This window comes from Trachinotus anak, unplaced genomic scaffold, assembly GCF_046630095.1.
Source record: "Trachinotus anak isolate AG129_WGS33_773 ecotype Australia unplaced genomic scaffold, CSIRO_AGI_Tana_v1 ptg000013l, whole genome shotgun sequence".
Classification (NCBI taxonomy): domain Eukaryota; kingdom Metazoa; phylum Chordata; class Actinopteri; order Carangiformes; family Carangidae; genus Trachinotus; species Trachinotus anak.
The window spans coordinates 14,003,036-14,020,856 of NW_027273864.1; the positions used below are offsets into that span (position 1 = coordinate 14,003,036).

Below are 17,821 nucleotides of genomic sequence, written 5' to 3' on the forward strand. Positions count from 1 at the left end.
ACAAACCCAAATGAAAGTCAATCCCCCAGAGCCTCTGCTAAATTGCTTTGCTCAGTTGCAATTATAAAGGGATCTGTTGATTTTGTTGTTAAGTGTCTCTGATTGGCTGTGGAGTGGCAGGCCCTAATGTGGACACTAATGCAAAGTGACATGCGTAATAGGAATCAGGACCTCATCACCTCTGTGGCTATTAAGACTGATTCTGATGAGACATTGCACACTCACGCTCACCTTGAGTCTTGGCAGTGCAACCGGATGTAAACATGCCAGCACCACTGGAAGAGGACTGTCCTACATTTCTATACAGGATGGGTAATGAATGACACAGTTTGTACACAGCATGGAAAAAGAAAAACTTTTCATACTATTCTAGTGAACCCTGGAAGTTCACACATGCAGTATACTGTTCAGATCAAACCAGTCCCAGATGTTCTCAAATCACTCCCCCTCTAAAACTGGCCATGAGCTGAGACTGTTGGATAAATTTGGTAAATTTCATTTAATTTGCCTTTATCTCAGAGTTATCCCTCTTCTGGAGCTGAATAGAAATATATAGCTCTAAATATGTCTGTTCTGTCATAATTCACATCCCCTGCGCAAAAAAGGGGGAGGAAGGTAGCTTGGCCCCCTTTTGGCCTAGCATCAAGGAATGACACACCTATATGGCTCACTGTGTCAGCTGAGTGAATCAGAAAGAACTAAACTTCACTTTGACAGGAAGAACAGTGCTGAAAATATTCTGAATTAAGTGAACATTTAAACAGATATTGGATCGTTTTGGTGGGCATCTTTTAAAAGTGTCTAAAACCGTTTTTTTCCTGCTAACTCTCTGCACAACAGCAGACCGCTCAGCTTCTGTGCTGGTGCTCCCGGCTGCTTCTCTAAACTGGCAGCACGCTGATCTGAATCTACTTTAGGTGACACACTGAATATGCATGACTACCTCACACAACCCCACGTCAAATAACCCACACTACCCTTTTAAGGGAAAGTTAACTTACATAGCTGAGTGACTAATTTGCTGTTTATTGCACCTCCTACTGTTGTAAACATGTGTTAAACATTTCAGTTAAAGCTTTAACTTGTCTGAAACCCTCTTTCAAATTTATGAAACCTTTATTTAATTGGTGAAAATGCAAAAAAAGGGACATTTCGCAGCTTTTTTTTTTAGCATCTAGACTGGATTGGGCCAGATCCAGATCAAAAACCACTACACCTAGACTCATCAAATCTAAATGAAATAATCACAGAGAGGCTAAAATCGTTTTACAGCATTGTTTCTTATTTGTGAAATCTTTATTGTATTTGTGAAAATACACAAAAAAAGGGAACATTTCACAGCTTTTTTTTTGCATCTAGACCACAGTGGACCAGGTCCAGATCAAAAACCTCTACACTTAGACAACATACTTAAAAACTTGAAAAATAGTGTTGGCAAAAGCAGTCTTTGTTTTTTGGCATCTCATAAATAAATAACTGTACTGTCAAAACAAATACTACATGTGAACTAAGCAATTAAATAAATTAAATATTTACGTCTTTACGTCTGTGCCACCTGATTACTTTCTATATTCTTCAATTCAAGGGAAAATGAAAAAAAGGAATTTGCAAGCACCAGAATTATTGGACCGTTTCTTCCAATTTGATGTTCTACAACAAAAACTGAAAATGAAAGTTTTTCCTTTTTTTTTTATTTTTTATTTTTTTACAGAAATACCATGTTTGTTTTGTTTTTTTCTTTTTTTAACTGCCTGAAAGTAAACACACCCCTTACCTTAAATGGCTAATATGTGTTCACAACAGTAAGAGGTGTAATAAACAGAGGATCAGTCACTCAGCTGTTTCAGTTAAGTTATCCCGAAACTTTCACAAAACTGCGAATTCAGATGTACTGTTCACATGAAGCATCAAGGAATCAACCTTCTCTCGAACCACTTTGCTCGACTGGTTCAGTGCTTCATGGAGCTTCATCTCGCCATCACTACATGCAAGTGAGTCATATTCCCATTCAAACTGCATCTCTGACAAGAAAATAAACTCATAGCCTCCAATGCTGTCAGACTTACCTTCGGTTGTTTTAATTTGACCCCCCCACTTCAGTTGTAGCCTGTTTCTTCTTTATGGAAAAGAAAAATCACAACATACGCCTCTGCATTGACTATTGAGGCTTAAATGATATAACGGTTAAAAACAAGTACCCTCTCCCTCTCACTGATTCAGCTTTTCAGCCCCTTCACAATGCAAACGTGTTCTCAAAGTTGGACCTCCTCAACACTTGCCACCTGATACAAATCCGAGAAGGAGACAATCAGGAAAACAAAATTTAATACACCTTTTGGCCATTTCGAGTATCTTGTCAAGCCGGTCAGCCTCACCAGTGCCCCTGCTGTTTTCCAAGCCCTTGTGAACAACATCCTCAGAGATATGCTGAACAAGTTTCTCTTAGTTTACCTGGATGACATGCTCATCTTCTCCTGCAACAAGGAGGAACACACTCAGCACGTGAGGTCATCGCTATGCAGGTTATTGCAGAAAGAGTTTTTCGTTAAGGCTGGAAAATGTGAATTCTTTATGTCTTCTGTGAGTTTCCTGGGTTTTGTAATAGCAGGAGCAGGTGAACACTGATCCAGCTAAGGTCCAGGCAGTGGCAGAATGGCCTAAACCCAGTACATGTAAGCAGCTTCGGTGGTTCCTAGGGTTCAATGACTTCCATCATAGGTTTATCCAAGACTACAGCTGAGTTGTTGTCCCCGACCCCAACTCCATAAGCCATCCTTTTGTTTGGACACCTTAAACAGCTTTTCACCTCAGCCCCAGTATTAACTTATCCCAATCCCTCCTTGCAGTTCATTGTGGAAGTTGACACTTCGGAAACAGAACTGTCCAACCTGCTATCTCAACGCTATAGCACAGACTCTAAATTACACACCCATGCCTTTTTCTCTCTGCGCTTGTCCCCAGACCTTGTCAATACGTAATCATTTTTTCACAAAAACTTGAGGTTTTAAGGCCCTTGTTTTAACAGTTGAATCATTAGCTGTTGAACTGAACTGAAACCCAATACTTAAGTTAAAAGTGTAATCCTCGGGCTCTCTGTTGGTATTGTTTGCTTTTCATTATCAGCTCGCAATGAATCTTGGGATAGGTATGGCTGCAAGGGATGCACCCATTGGATCCTTTGTTGCCCAGGAAAAGAAGACCACATTTGTCAGCTGCATTTGAAGGATCATTGGAAATAGAACAAACTAGTCACGCTGCTGTGGCACAGTCAGTCTTCAAATGCAGCCTCAGAAGGTTACGGCCCCTGAACTGGGAGACAGCTATAGTGGGGTTGCACTTGTAGCAATCCCACCTAATTACTTCCTGGATACTGCTCTGGTTGCCTGGCAACCTCATTACACCCTGTAAAACCACAAGTTGATGTTAAACAAATTAAATACGACATGTTAATTAAGGAGCTTACGGGTGCTTTTTTGTTCCTGTGTACAGAGCTAGGCCAGTCTTTGCTTAAGTTAAGAAAACTGTCTCTACTGGCTCAAGAAAGCAAAAAAGTGTTTTTCTTAATACCTCAAACTATTCCTTTAATGTGAAAATAATTAGGTTCTGGTAATATCATATAGTTTGTTATAGACCTACCACACAAAATCAGGTGAAAGCTAAAGGGCAAATTATTATTGTATCACCTGTACACTCTGTTGGAAACCAATATAATAGCCCTGTAATAAATTCAGCCTGAGTGAAGCTTTTAATATTCTGTTTGTGTTGAGACTGAGAAGTGCTGATCATCTGAGGTTGTAGTTTGTGCTATTGGTGAATTGGATTGTATTATATTGTTATGTGTTTCTGTGTCCACCCCCTCTCCGATGTCTTTTTTCTCTCCTTCCTTTTTCCCTCCCTCTGTAGAGACACAGACAGAGATTTGGACCATGTCAAACATGGTATTAGATTAGTGTGTTAGTCTCTGTGTGTGTGTCTGTGTGTGTGTGTGTGTGTGTGTGTGTGTGTGTGTGTTAAACAACATCTGCATTACGTCAGCAGTGTTTTCTGTAGCCTGGCAGAAGGCCGCAATGGTACCATGACTGGTGTGATAGTGACATAATGTCACAACAAGGTAGAAAATGTGCCAAATGTTCAGAGGCAGGCATCTGTTCCAGTTACAGTTGAAGACAGCATCAAGCTGTTCACATTCATACCAGATCAGATTTAATCAGGAAATTCAATTAAAAAGTACATTTCTTACAAATAAAACTATCTGTCCCTCTTGTGTTCAAACATCACTTAATATATTCCAAATAAACTGTGGGTGAACTTTGAAAAATGCCTCTGGTGAAGATGAGGCATTAGCAGTTCACTTCTTTCTCAGCATTCACAATATTTTCCTGTAGCATACAGCTTATCGCTCCTCAACACTTCTTATTTAATATCCTACCCTTCTATGCCTGAAAACAAGTGTTCAAAAGAAAAATGACACCTTGTCTTCCCTTCAGCTGAGTGTAATGCAGCAAAATGAGAAGATTTGTGAAAGGTAAAATGGGGGGCATATGTTTCTGTGTGACTGCTTTTCCCAGATGGCCATATGGAGGGAGCTGTGTGATCAGAGATCTAATAAACCAGTGGATATGCTGCATCGCCTTTCCTGGGAGGGAGCCGTTGCCATGGCAACCACACCACAAGCACTGCAGGTTAATGGTGGGAAATTATGATTTGCCGGATGCAACTAACACACAGAGTGACTGCTGGATCAACTTTCAGCTCTCTGTTAGAATGATGTGAGTGGCTTCCATAGTGCAGGTCTTAAACACCACAAAGGCCTTTGAACAAGTTCCAGTGGGCCCACAGCAAAATGAATTAAATTTCATCAATAAATTTGTGTTTAGAAAAGTTTTACCCTATATTTGCTGCGAGTACTAACTCTGCAATAAATCCATTCAAAAACACTTTTTAGATAACAGTGAAATGGACAAAATTATGTCAATCAGGTATCTAATGATGACTCAAGCTTTTGAATCACTGTCTGCACAATGTTATGGAAAGGTTTTAAGGAAGTTTATAATAACATGCGCCATTTGTAGATTAATGCTGAGTTGTATAGCAGCATGGTTGAAGTACTCATTGACCAGACCAGACAAAGGATGAAGGTCCCCAAGCCTGGCTTCAAGGAAATGCTAAAGGACTCTACTACTGCTACTGACTCTCATGTCAGTATAATAAATATGAAACTGGAGCCAGCAGCCAGTTAGCTTAGCTTAGCACAAAGACTAGAGACATGAGGGAGACTGCCAGACAAACTGAACAAATGATATCTAAGCAATTAATTTGTGAGCTTCGGAGGTGCTTGGAGGCAGATTTTGTTACCTTCAGACATGGCCTGGCTAGCTGTTTCTCCCTGCTTCCACTCTTTGTGCTAAGAAGGAATCTTTGGGCTTTCTTGAGGACATTCAGGCCTCTGCTTCATATTGACATTAACATGGGCTCTCTGACTCTGCTTGAAGGCAAGGCATCTATCCCCAGGGGCCCATCATCTTATATTCTGTCAGTATACAGTGCAGGTCTCCAAAGACATTATACCAAGTTGATGCAATAAATAGGCAACTGCATGTTTCCAGTTTTTAAAGGTGTCAGTTTCTTTTCTTTTTTACATTAGAATCTAGTCATGAGATCAAATTTAAGATTCTACATTGATGAAATTTAAATGTTAACAATGCAGTTCATAACATATTTTAGAACAGGACTCTATGAATATAAAATGTGTCGGAGAGTTGGCAGCTTATGGAACAAACTTGTTGGCTTTGGTATATAACCACTTACTTCATGAGAAACAATTGATTATAGAGCATATAGTGCATTGATTCCTTTGTTGTAAATTATCAATAAAGATAATTAATCAGTTACTATTCTAAACCCTCCATTACTCAAAGCTGAAACATTTTAGAGAGCCTAAAATAATGTTTTGCTGAACCCTAATGTTTGGGTCTTTGTGGTCAAAAGTAACCTTTAGGGTAAATACAGAAAGCATTTACTCTATATGTATTTCATTAATAAGGCAACTGCATAAATTATATAGAATTACTGAGCTTCGAAAAGATCATTCCACTCAACAATTTTCCCGGGGACACCGACAAAGTTAAACCTGTGTTGATCTTTAGTTAGAAATGTAAACACATCTGTAATTTTCTGCGAAATTCCAATATAAACAGCCACAGCCTGCACATGACATCTGCCTGGCACTCTTTGTTGTCTCAACACAAAGATGATCACATTTCTTCTCCGTAGCTACAGTATGGATGAAGAACCAGCCAGACAGCTCCCAAAGCAGCAGCTCAAACAGCAAGTGATGAAACGTTGTCATTTTCACTGTTCCCCTTAGAGAGGAGGAGGAGAAGGAGGAGGAGGAGGAGATGGTAGAAAGAATCAAACATGTGACAGGTCTGAGAGAAAAGATGTGGGCTCAATATACTTGTGAGGACCAAAATGGCTGTTTGATTATTTGGACTTGGTTTTAGGGTTAGGGGTGAGGTTGGGTTCTCAGCTGTGATGGTTAAGGTTAGAGTAAGGAACTAGAGAGTGCATTAGGTTAACGAGTGTCCTTGTGGCTATAGCAAGATCAATACATGTATGTGTGTATGTGAGTCTGTGTGTGTGAGGTAGAAAGGGAGAAAGAGATAGAGTCATGAGATCCATGAAGTCCATGCCCCCTTATAATTATTATGAAATATTAATTAGCAAGTTATTAAATTTATATCAAAGGTCTTTTGATATCTTTGCCTCAAACAAGCACTGAAGCTTTTTTTTTTTTTTTTTTTAATTTAATTATTATTAAACTGATGATGAATAAACTTCAAATTTGTTGACCAGAGGGGTCATAACAGAGACCCATCTTTAACAGATCAACAACGGATGCCAGTGGTTCCTCCAGCAGCTCCATCACCCTCACCTCATGGCCACCGAGGGTGGGACTTTAGGTCTCATGGTGGTGATGACAGAACAGATGGCGAGGTTGCCTGTTTGGGCACCGCTGTCGGTGTCAGACGCGTTTCAGTCCCTCTGACCAGCTCCAGGCAGCTGCTCCTCTCTGGAAGCTGTGCGCTGCAGCGTTTCCACTTCTGAAGTACCAGCGCGTCTCCAGCACCGGAGCTGAGCAGATATCACAACCGAGGGGTGTTTTCCACAGATAGGATTTACTCTCGTTTATGAGGCTGATTATTTATGTTCTAAAACACTATCTGCACCGCTCTCGCATCATCTTGGAGCTGCGGACGCTGCGTGGGTCAGATACAGTAGCCTGCAGCAGTTTTGCGTACGGAGGATACAGCGCTTCATAGGTGAGAGCATTGTGTTTATTTTATGCATGTGCTGAGATTTTGATGCAGACGTCTGTGAAATATCTCTGTGTTTTGCCCGGTAGAGAGAAATTTCTTTTTTTTTTTCTTTTCTTTTTTTTTTTTTGCAGTCAGGTCTGGAGTGATAAACTCGTAAGGATGAAGTCATCATTTGTGTGTTTTAAGAAATGCACTGATCAACAGAAATGAAATGAAACAATAACATGTTCTCTCTCCGTGCCGGGGGTCCCCGTGTTACAAAGAGAGAAGACTGTTTTTGTGGCTTCAGCCAACGAACATTACATTAAGACAGAAAACCCGGAAAATTGTCCATTTTTACCGATGTCTGCTCAGCGTTTATCTGCAATGAATGCGTTGGGTTAATTTTTTATCAAAATGTATTATAGCAGTGTTTTTGCAAGGACACTGCTCTGCAGTCAATCTATAGGCTACACAGTATACAATTATTATTGTGTCTCAAGTCTGGACTATTGATAAATATGAACTGATCAGAGATCAAAGGGAGGGAAACAAAGAAAACATGTACCAAATCTGTTCACTACAAGACACATACTCACTTTTGCCATAAAAAGCTGATTATTAATGGGAGTTGCGAGTCTCTGAAAAGCTCATAATTAAAGCTGCAGTCTTGCCAACAGCCCTTACATTTCACTGCACTGTGACAGTGGGTTCAACTAACAATGTGGTGTAACATTTACACAAACTGCAGCATCACTGGCCAGCGCAGATTGCAGCGAAAGAACTGAGTAGCAGCTTTGGGCTCATGTGGTCCATCAAACATATTTGCATGCTGAAGGGTCAGGGAACTGGCAGATATCTGAGATGAGGCCACAGAGGAGAAAGTCAGACGATGACAATGTTTCTGCTCATAAGTTTGAGAAAGAAGGGAGAAGTCTGCATTGTTAGGGTCACCTTTGTCAAGTGGGCTCTGTTGTTTCAGCTACTGCAGTGCACACCTGTTACTGAGATCACAGCATAAAGAGAAGGAGCTCACTTTATCAAGACACTATGGTTGTTAAGTTACTACATCATTTTGATGACAGGACAGGAGGAAAATTATTGCATTATTTGCACCATGATCATGTTTTCGGGTGACCTCAACCACTTGCACACTTGTGTTGTGAGTGAATGGAGACAATTGATCCAGATGTCACCTAATGAACCAATGATATGAGAGTATAGGACACTGACACCTTCCCCCAATCTTCACAATGCACAGTGACGTGTCTCCTCAGCTATAGTAGTAATGTGGAGTGTGAGAACACGCCGAAACAAAGACCTGTCTTGGTGTGTCTCTGTGTGTTTGGGGAGGAGCCATTGTGAGCCATAGGGTTTAACTCTGCAGCATGTGCTGGTGCTGGGGTTCCCACAGCAGTGGTGGGGAGACAGGGGTGCAACAGCTTGACCTTCTCCCTTTGTGATCATGAGCTGAAGGGGAACATGGAAACATGATGGCCCACGGAAAGGTTTTGTCAAGATGTCATGGCGCGGTCAGCTGTTTTGCCGTCCTTTGTTTTTTTTAATCAACAATAAACTGAGAATAAACCTGTGTTGTCACTTTGCACTACTTTTATTCTAGATTGATGTGGTGTGGTGGTGTTAATGCTTTTGAAGGTAATCATATACTGGAAGTGTTTTTAAATTAGATTGTACAAGACTAATATCAACTTAAAACTAAATGCACAATTGAAGTTTTTTTATAAAAAATCAATTTTACAAGCATTATTATTTGAACAATCTTTTTTCTAGAGGTCAATTTGAAGTGTGCAACTTACTCTTCCTTCACCTCTGCATTGTTTCAAATAGGGATTCCCGAGAGATTAGAGACTTTGGCAACATCAGTATGATTGATCGATGCTCCAGTGACAACATATTGGCTTTTCACCGATACTGCAACTGTAAGGAGAGCTGAAGTGGAGGGGGAGAGGATGAGGGCAAAAAGGGGAGAAAAAAATGAAAGCCAGAGAAGTAAAATTGTGTCAAGAACCATCTCAGTTCCATGGGGAAATAAAGCTACCATATGGATTTGCAGCAGAAATACAGAGAACATTTTCCATGCTGTGGTTTTTAGACCTTAACTGAGTCTGAAGATAGATTTTAGAGTATGAGACGTACTTTTCTTAAAGCCATGCATATTATTGGATCGTCTTGTCGTACCTTTGGCCCTGTTGCGTTTTCAGTTCAGCAATTTCCTTCTGTGGCCTTCCAAATGAAGCAGATCTCCCCATCCTCTCCCTCTTTTCCTTTCCCTCTTCTTTCTGACTGACTGGACATGCATCCTTCTCCTCCTTCGCTCTACACCTCTGCCATCAGCAGCTGCATCAAAGCCCTGTGTGATGTGAAGTGAGACGCTTGCATACTAATGGAGTAGGAACAGGATGTCTCTCAGGCAGGCCAGCGCAGTGAGGACATGGAGAAAACATCAGGCAGCGCTACTTAACTTTCCAGCACCACATGAGCTCGGGACTGAAACTGATTGTCTTGGAAAACTCTTAGCTTTAGTGTGAAAATCTGGACATGTATTGTTACAGTGTGGTGTATGCCAAGGTAGAGAAAGACTCAAGACATTTGAGCCTATGTGCATGATGTGGTTGTGCTTACTGGTCATGTAAAAGCGATGGCTGGTTTTTTATTAGATGGTTTTATGTTGCAGTCACTTTCATGTAGCAGTGGCAGTTCCCACTGCCATATTCCTTCAGCTGCCTGATGCCACTAATAGCTTCTAATGTCTTCATTTGATTATGAAAACAGACATGCCGGTGGCATAGCCGTTGCTATGGCGATGGCATGTCTGTGAGCGGCTGCTGATTCAGAAACACTGCTTACATTTTGCACCCAGTGAAAAGGGTCTCAGAAATAGAGGGGGCAAAGCATTGCCTCCTATGAAAAATGATGCAGTGTGCTATCAAGTGAGGTTCCTCCTGGCTGCACCAGTGGCACATGACAAGTGTAGTATTAGCAGAATGGCATCTCGTAGAAGGGGGATAATCAAATGAACCAAAATTACTTCACAACAATTTAGGAGAGAATTCTGAGATGCTCTTGAAAGCAAGAAGTCTTTTTTTAACTTCTCCTGAAAACAGTGACTGCCGCCTGCACACAAAAACACCTGCACTGCATAGATCTTAAGAAAAATGAACCTGCACCTGACTGTGTTCCATCTGTGTTCCTTTAGTGGCTCTGATTGTCTTCATTGCTCCCTGTATTGTCCAGTAATCCTGTTTTATAAATGCATTTATGAGGCCTAAGCATGAAGCAGACAAAGCTCATTAGGTCCCACAATTACATCTTTCTGTCTTGCTTTGAACCTCAGTGCCAGGAAGTCTCAGAAGCTTTATGGCAATCCTGTGGAAATATCAGGTACTGTAGATGTATATTTGTAGATGTCTATGCCTTATGTGTGTAGTGTGTGTGCTTAAATTAAAACCTCATAAGGATTGGGTGAGTAAAGAGAGTAAATCCCTCCTGCTGGAGGCTTCAATTGAGACAGTCAGCTGGATAATGCCAAGCTGTTGAGGGATTTTTCTGTCTCCTTCTAGTGGTCTGTGTATGCATGCATGTCACACTGTGCAAATCAAATAAGAGTGGGAAAACTGAATGCGTATTTTTGACAGTGTGGAGATCTATGCAGTCTGGATACATCAGTATGCATGCATTTTTGATTACGTTCCCGACAGTGTCTTTGCTGTCTGCTGCCTCAGCCAAGAGATTAGCAAGAGATTTTCAGGGTACAGGTGCTGGTACGCAACTGGTCCGGCCCTGTTTTCACAGTGAGAGAATTAATCTCAAACCTAATCTCTGTCACATCCAAGAGAACAAGAGTTCACAAAGGTGTTGTCCCACCAAAGTGATTCTGTACTGCATGATACTACAACCAACCTCATTCCCTTTGAGATATGATCCTGTGGGATCCAGTTCTCCTCTGCTGGAATTCTTGTCATGTTTTGAGGCAATAATCATAGCAAAAAAAAAAAAAAATGAAATAGAATAAAGAAGTAGAAGTGAAAAAGTTGGCTATTTCAGCTCACAGTTCACATCATTTCCATCCTTTGAAATATTGCAGATACCAAAATAACATTATGTGTCTTGCAGTAATGAGGAAGTCACTTTGTAAAGCAGTTTTAGAGTTAGAGTTCTGTTTTAATCCACCATGTCAAAGTCAAACTCAGAGGTGTTTTACTGCACTCTAGTGAATGGGAAATTGATGTGTTTTTTAATTCAGATATATCTACAATAGATGCCATGTAGAAAATGGCAAGATGGATGATAGTGTGCTTTAAAGACCCCATGGATACACTGTACTTTATATAGAAGTACACACTGCAGCTGCACACAAGTGGGCAAGAGGTAAGATAAGCAGGCAGTTCACCAGTTTGAATCACGGAACCACTATTGTGCCAGGAAAGCTTTCTGTAGTTCACAGGTGAGAACTACAGCAACTACAGCAGGTAGTTGCACTACAGCAGGGATCACGTGTTTGGCTGGTAAGGCTTGGCAGTAGAATCTGAAGGTATCTTTAAGGACAGGATTAAGGTTAGGATTAACTCCGACCACTTCACTGGACCTGGTCTGTGACCAGCAGTAGGTATCTGTGGGTATACTGGAAAGCTTGTAAGTCTGAATTTGTGTACTGCAGTGATTATGAAGCAGGCCATCAAGAAAAAAAAGAGCATATGTGCTCGCCAGAACTTCCTTGGGTCAATAAGGTCAACACGTACACACAGTGAGACATAGGTGGGAACGGATGCAGACCCCCATAGTGCTGCCAGGCTGCCAGAAACCTGGTGCCAGGTGTCTGAGTTTTATGGCCTCAGCATGAAAGCAGCGATTACTCCGCCTGTCTCCTCCAATTTAATACTCGCGCAGCGCAACACATTGAGGAGGAAAGTGACAGACAAATGTATTACCAAACTAAATATTTCTCTATATGTCTACTAGCATGTAGTTCACTTGGAAGACATATATGAATTGATTATTTCAGAGACTGAACGGTGGATGGTTAAAGGCAGAAGTAGGTACATGTTCAGCAGTTATTCCCAGAATCTATGAATAGATCCAGGAAAAGGTGCCGGTCCCTGCTGCCACACTTCAGTCACGCTGAGGGAATCAGTTTCAATGACCAGGTTATTGCAGAGACCAGCCACCTGATACCAGGCACCATATGTGTTGAAACTCAAAGTGAGACAAAGGCTTAAAACAGTTTCGACAAATTTTCTGCTGCATATTTGTTGTATTCGATTTACCTCCTTTTGCTGAATTTGAGAAAAACAGTTTTTTGCCATCAGTGCCACTCTTCGGCATGTTTACATTTCTAGAAACAATCTCATAATGTTATTTGTCTGCATACTATCGTGTTCCATTTTGTATTTGTTGAGCTGCTTTTATACTATTCTACATGCAAATGTGGAAGGAAAACTGTGAGAAGGTGTCAACACATCACAGGGCATGAACAGACAGCACATGAAAGGAAAGAGAAAACCATCTGTATCTGTTTTATGTTAATATTGGAGGAACTTGTCAGTTTTGATGTGAAACAAAATACACCCAATATCTCTGTGTTGCACTCGCACGCACACACACACACACACACACACACACACACACACACACACACACACTGGATACTAAACCTCAGTTTATTTCTGAGAATAAATGTGAATTTCTATGAGTGTGAGTCAGACTAGAAGCTGACACCGTGGTGAGAAAGTCAAGAGTTTCTCTATTTCTCTCTTGCCAATGTAAACTATAACAGAAGCTGATTATTTATTTTTGTTGTTTAGATAATTGCCACTTTTGACAGCACCCTATCACACAAATACAACCTCACACACAACATAGTACCGGGCCAAACAAAGAATATTCAGTTGTTATTTTTTCTAATTTGTAAAAGAAAATCAGTGACATAAGACTGTGATATACATGGATAAAAATGAGAATTACATGAAAGGACCTGATGACTGATTCCTCATCTTTATTGCTCATGTTATCAAATCTGCTTGTGGAAATTGAGTCTGTACCTGTCATCCACACAGTCGTTTCTAGAAGTTTGTGTCAGGAAATCGACAGATGCATATGCATAAAATATTACTATTCCTTTGGGGACTGTGTCTGTCAGTCTGCTTCAGTGTCTCTCAGCTTGTCTTGGTTTGACCAAACTTGGACCAGTATGGCATGCACACAGCCACAGCACTGGCACTTATAAAAATGCTAAATTTACTTTACATGTATTCGACTACTTCCCGTGGGTCTGTATCATAAGTAGTGAGTGATTAACAGTGAAGAGCACACACTGCCTGTATATTAAGCCTGTTGTGTAACGGGCTCACAGCCAGAGTTGCCGGCTGTACCCACCCCACACACTCGCTCAAGAGGATCGCTGATACCAAGCTGGGATGCAGATAATCTACCCAGCCCAGAGAGAAAAACATGTTGGTAATCTCTGAGGAGACAGATACGCAGCACATCAGGGAAGCAGGGCTAATATCAACCCTATCTTCTAGCTGCTGACAAAGAGAGTTCATACTGTACCGAAATTTACACCCTTCTCACCTCTGTTAGGTCATGTGTAAAATATTGTACAATTTTCTTTCCTATGAATTACATTTCTGTCACTGCCACATGAACACTGTATGTATTTATCAGTATTAGAAAACTTGTTCTTGACAGAATATCTTGAATGAATCCACATACCCTGTCAGTGTTAACCTTTAACAAGAAGTAAATATGTTTGCATGTATAGCATAAGTATGTTTGGCCTGATGAATAGCTTAGTGGTTAAGTCGTTTTTGGCATCCATGGTCCCATTGAACTTTATTTAAACATCCACAAGTAACATCTTCTGTATTTTGAAACAGTGTCTAGCTGTGTATGGGTTCATTAAAAGGTAGGATGAATGTCTACGCAACAGCAGGGCGACAAGACGAATTTGACAGATTAATTCTGCCCCGTTAGACATGTCAACTTAGTCCCCTGAATGTCTGTGGGGTGGCAGTGTGGAAAAAACTGCCATTTGCCTCATTTATTACCCTCTGCAAAGAAACAAGTAATAACTTTCTTGCTTTCTCTATTCAGCTGTTTTTTTTTTAGTTTCACTCCTTCACTGTATTATCTTAATATGTAGTATATCTAAATTGCCTTGTTCTGTCTTTTTTAGGTTATACCTCAAGGTGTGGCAGTAAGGTGCAGAGGTGAAGTTTTGACCAGATGTTCTTCTGCAAATACCTTCCTCTGGATTAGGAATCACCTCTCACTAAAGGGCCTACAGCAGCTATCTAACAGCAAAGGAGACTAATGCTCATGAACCTTCCCTTCATACCCTTCTCCTTAACACTGCCTCTCATCTAAGCTTTGTCTGGGCAGAGAGAGCAGACAAAATGGCACTCAGCTCTCAGCCTTGGCCTCCTTTAATCTGGCTGTGCATTGGATTGCTTCTTTCCTTTCTGCCACCCATACATGGCAAAGAATGTCCTTGTTTGTGCGTATGCGAGATCCGCCCTTGGTTCACCCCACAGTCGACCTACAAGGAGGCAACTACAGTGGACTGCAATGACTTGAGGCTCACACACATCCCTACCAACCTGTCAGCCGATACCCAGGTATTACTGCTTCAGAGTAATGCCATCTCACACACCAATGGAGAGCTGGAAGCACTTTTCAACTTGACAGAGTTGGACCTTTCTCAGAACAACTTCAGCACTGTGGAAGCAGTGGGCCTCACAAGCATGAACCACCTGACCACTCTGCATCTAGAGGAGAACCAGATCAGTCAGCTGCCAGACCACTGTCTGGGAAACCTCTCCAACCTCCAGGAGCTCTACATCAACCACAACCAGATAAATTCCATCTCCCCTCGAGCATTTGCAGGCCTGCACAGCTTACTGCGCCTTCATCTTAACTCCAACAGGCTCCATGTCATAGATAGCCGATGGTTTGAAGAAACACCTAACCTTGAGATCCTCATGATCGGGGAGAACCCAGTCATTGGCCTCCTAGACATGAACTTTAAGCCTCTAGGAAGTCTCAGGAGTCTGGTTCTGGCTGGCATGGACCTGATTGATGTGCCAGCGAATGCATTTGTAGGTTTGGATAACCTGGAAAGCATTTCTTTCTATGACAACAAACTGGCCAGAATCCCCCAACTGGCCCTTCAGAAAGTTCCCAATCTGAAATTCTTGGATTTAAACAAGAATCCAGTTCGCACAATTCAGGAAGGAGACTTCAGGAACATGCTACGCCTGAAGGAGTTGGGAATCAACAATATGATGGAGTTAGTGTCTATTGACCGCTATGCTCTTGACAACCTACCGGAACTGACAAAGTTGGAGGCGACAAACAACCCTAAGCTGTCTTATGTCCACCGGTTGGCCTTTAGGGACATGCCCTCCCTGGAGAGTCTGATGCTCAACAACAATGCCCTCACTGCCCTTTATCAGCACACTGTAGAGGTGCTGCCTAATCTGCGGGAGATCAGTCTGCACAGCAACCCATTGCGCTGTGATTGTGTGATTCAGTGGATGAATTCTAACAGGACCACAATACGCTTCATGGAGCCTTTGGCCATGCTTTGCAACTCCCCACCAGAACTCAGGGGCCAGCGAGTTCGAGAGCTGAGGCTGTTGGAGTCCCCGGAGCAGTGCCTGCCCCTGATATCCCATGACACCTTCCCAAGTCACTTAAATCTGGAGCTGGGCATGAGTGTCAGTCTGGACTGCAGGGCCATGGCTGAGCCAGAGCCAGAGATCTACTGGGTGACTCCTCTTGGGACTAAAATCACTATAGACACTATGTCAGAGCGGTACCACTTGAGCAGTGAGGGGACCCTGCGGCTGTCTCATGTGCAGGTAGAAGATTCTGGTCGTTACACCTGTGTGGCCCAGAACACAGAGGGGGCTGACACACGAGTTGCTACCATCCGCATAAATGGCACCCTTCTTGACAGTGCCCAGGTAATGAAAATTTTTGTCAAGCAGACTGAGTCCCACTCCATCCTGGTGTCCTGGAAAGTCAATTCAAATGTTATGTCCTCCAATCTGAAGTGGGCCTCAGCCACCATGAAGATTGACAACCCGCACATCACCTACACAGCTCGCGTCCCTGTAGACGTTCATGAGTACAACCTCACACACCTTCAGCCTGCCACTGAGTATGAAGTATGCCTCACAGTCTCCAATGTCCACCTGCAGACGCACAAGTCTTGTGTTAATGTGACAACACGCAGCGCAACCTTTGCCCTGGACCTGTCAGACCAGCACCCAAGTGCGGCTGTGCTCGCTGTCATGGCAACCATGCTGGCCTTCCTCAGTCTGGCCACTGTGGGCGTTTACATGGCCCGCAGATGGAAGAGAAAAAACTACCACCACTCTCTGAAGAAATACATGCTGAAGACCTCCTCCATCCCCCTTAATGAGCTTTACCCTCCACTCATCAACCTGTGGGAGGCTGATGGTGAGAAGGACAAAGATGGCAGCACAGAGGGAAAACCCTCTCCTGTTGACACCACACGTAGCTATTATATGTGGTGAGGATTTAGTAAGGAGGCCTTGCTGCCTCTCCAGCAGCACAAAAAGACACACTTTTGCCATTTTGGTGCAAAAGTTGAATAAAGTTGCAAATGTTTTTTTGTATTCTCAGCTTTGCTAATAAGAGGCAGAGTGATCAAGGACAGGATTTTTATTAGTATAGCGTATCGCCTTTGTTTGATTCTTTCTATCTCTTAATTGTTTTGGACTCTCCAAGATGGCAGCTGTATTTAGCCTCCAGGTTGTCTTAGTTGCTATGCTCTGTTTTCCTTGATGCATTTTTGACTTCTTTTGGGTTAATAATCCAGAAGCAGGGGATGACTTTCTTCTTGCATTATTTAGTAGAGATCAGTGTTTCTTTCTCTGTTTTGTAAAACAGGTAATCTGTTGTGCACTGATAGATTATGGAGTTTGTATGAACTTCATTTAAAAGCTGACAGTGGGGTTTAGACTTGTTGAACTGTCTACTGAATGTTAGCAATTGTGCAGTAATGTTGTATCAACTATACCTTTGAACTTTCTGGTTTAAATTGCAAGAGAATAGGATTTTAGTTTGCTGATAAATGTGACGTTAATGCTAGAAATACAAATGTTTGCTTTTTTACTAAGGTGCACTTGAAACTTTCTGACCCTTTCCCCATTTACTCACTTATTTTGCTAGATTTTTTTTTCCCGCTAATTGCTTAGTTTATTATTTTCACATGCAACATGTATACTAAAGAAGTCAAAATAAATAATTTTTGGTTCTTTTGCATCTTTTTGGTCTTTTTTCAAGTTATTATATCCTTTGAGTTGAGGCAGACACACTCACTCCCTGGTGTGGATTCTAAATCATGTATCATAGAGGAACTTAAACCCATCACAGTCCACAACTTACTGAATCAGCTTTACACCATCACAGTGCTCACTGCCCTGAATCAGCTTTTCAAACAGAGCTTATACTATGTCAGCTTAATTCTCGAC

General features: G+C 41.8%; 1 protein-coding gene across 1 annotated transcript; it reads left to right on the top strand.

Moving 5' to 3' along the window:
* Positions 1–6,965: 6,965 nt before the first annotated feature.
* Positions 6,966–17,612, top strand: LOC139630706 (leucine-rich repeat neuronal protein 1-like). Its single transcript, XM_071494373.1, has 2 exons — positions 6,966–7,322; positions 14,494–17,612. Exon 2 carries the CDS (start codon positions 14,714–14,716, stop codon positions 16,859–16,861), a length of 2,148 nt encoding a protein of 715 aa, XP_071350474.1. The 5' UTR covers positions 6,966–7,322; positions 14,494–14,713; the 3' UTR covers positions 16,862–17,612.
* The last annotated feature ends 209 nt before the right edge of the window (positions 17,613–17,821 follow it).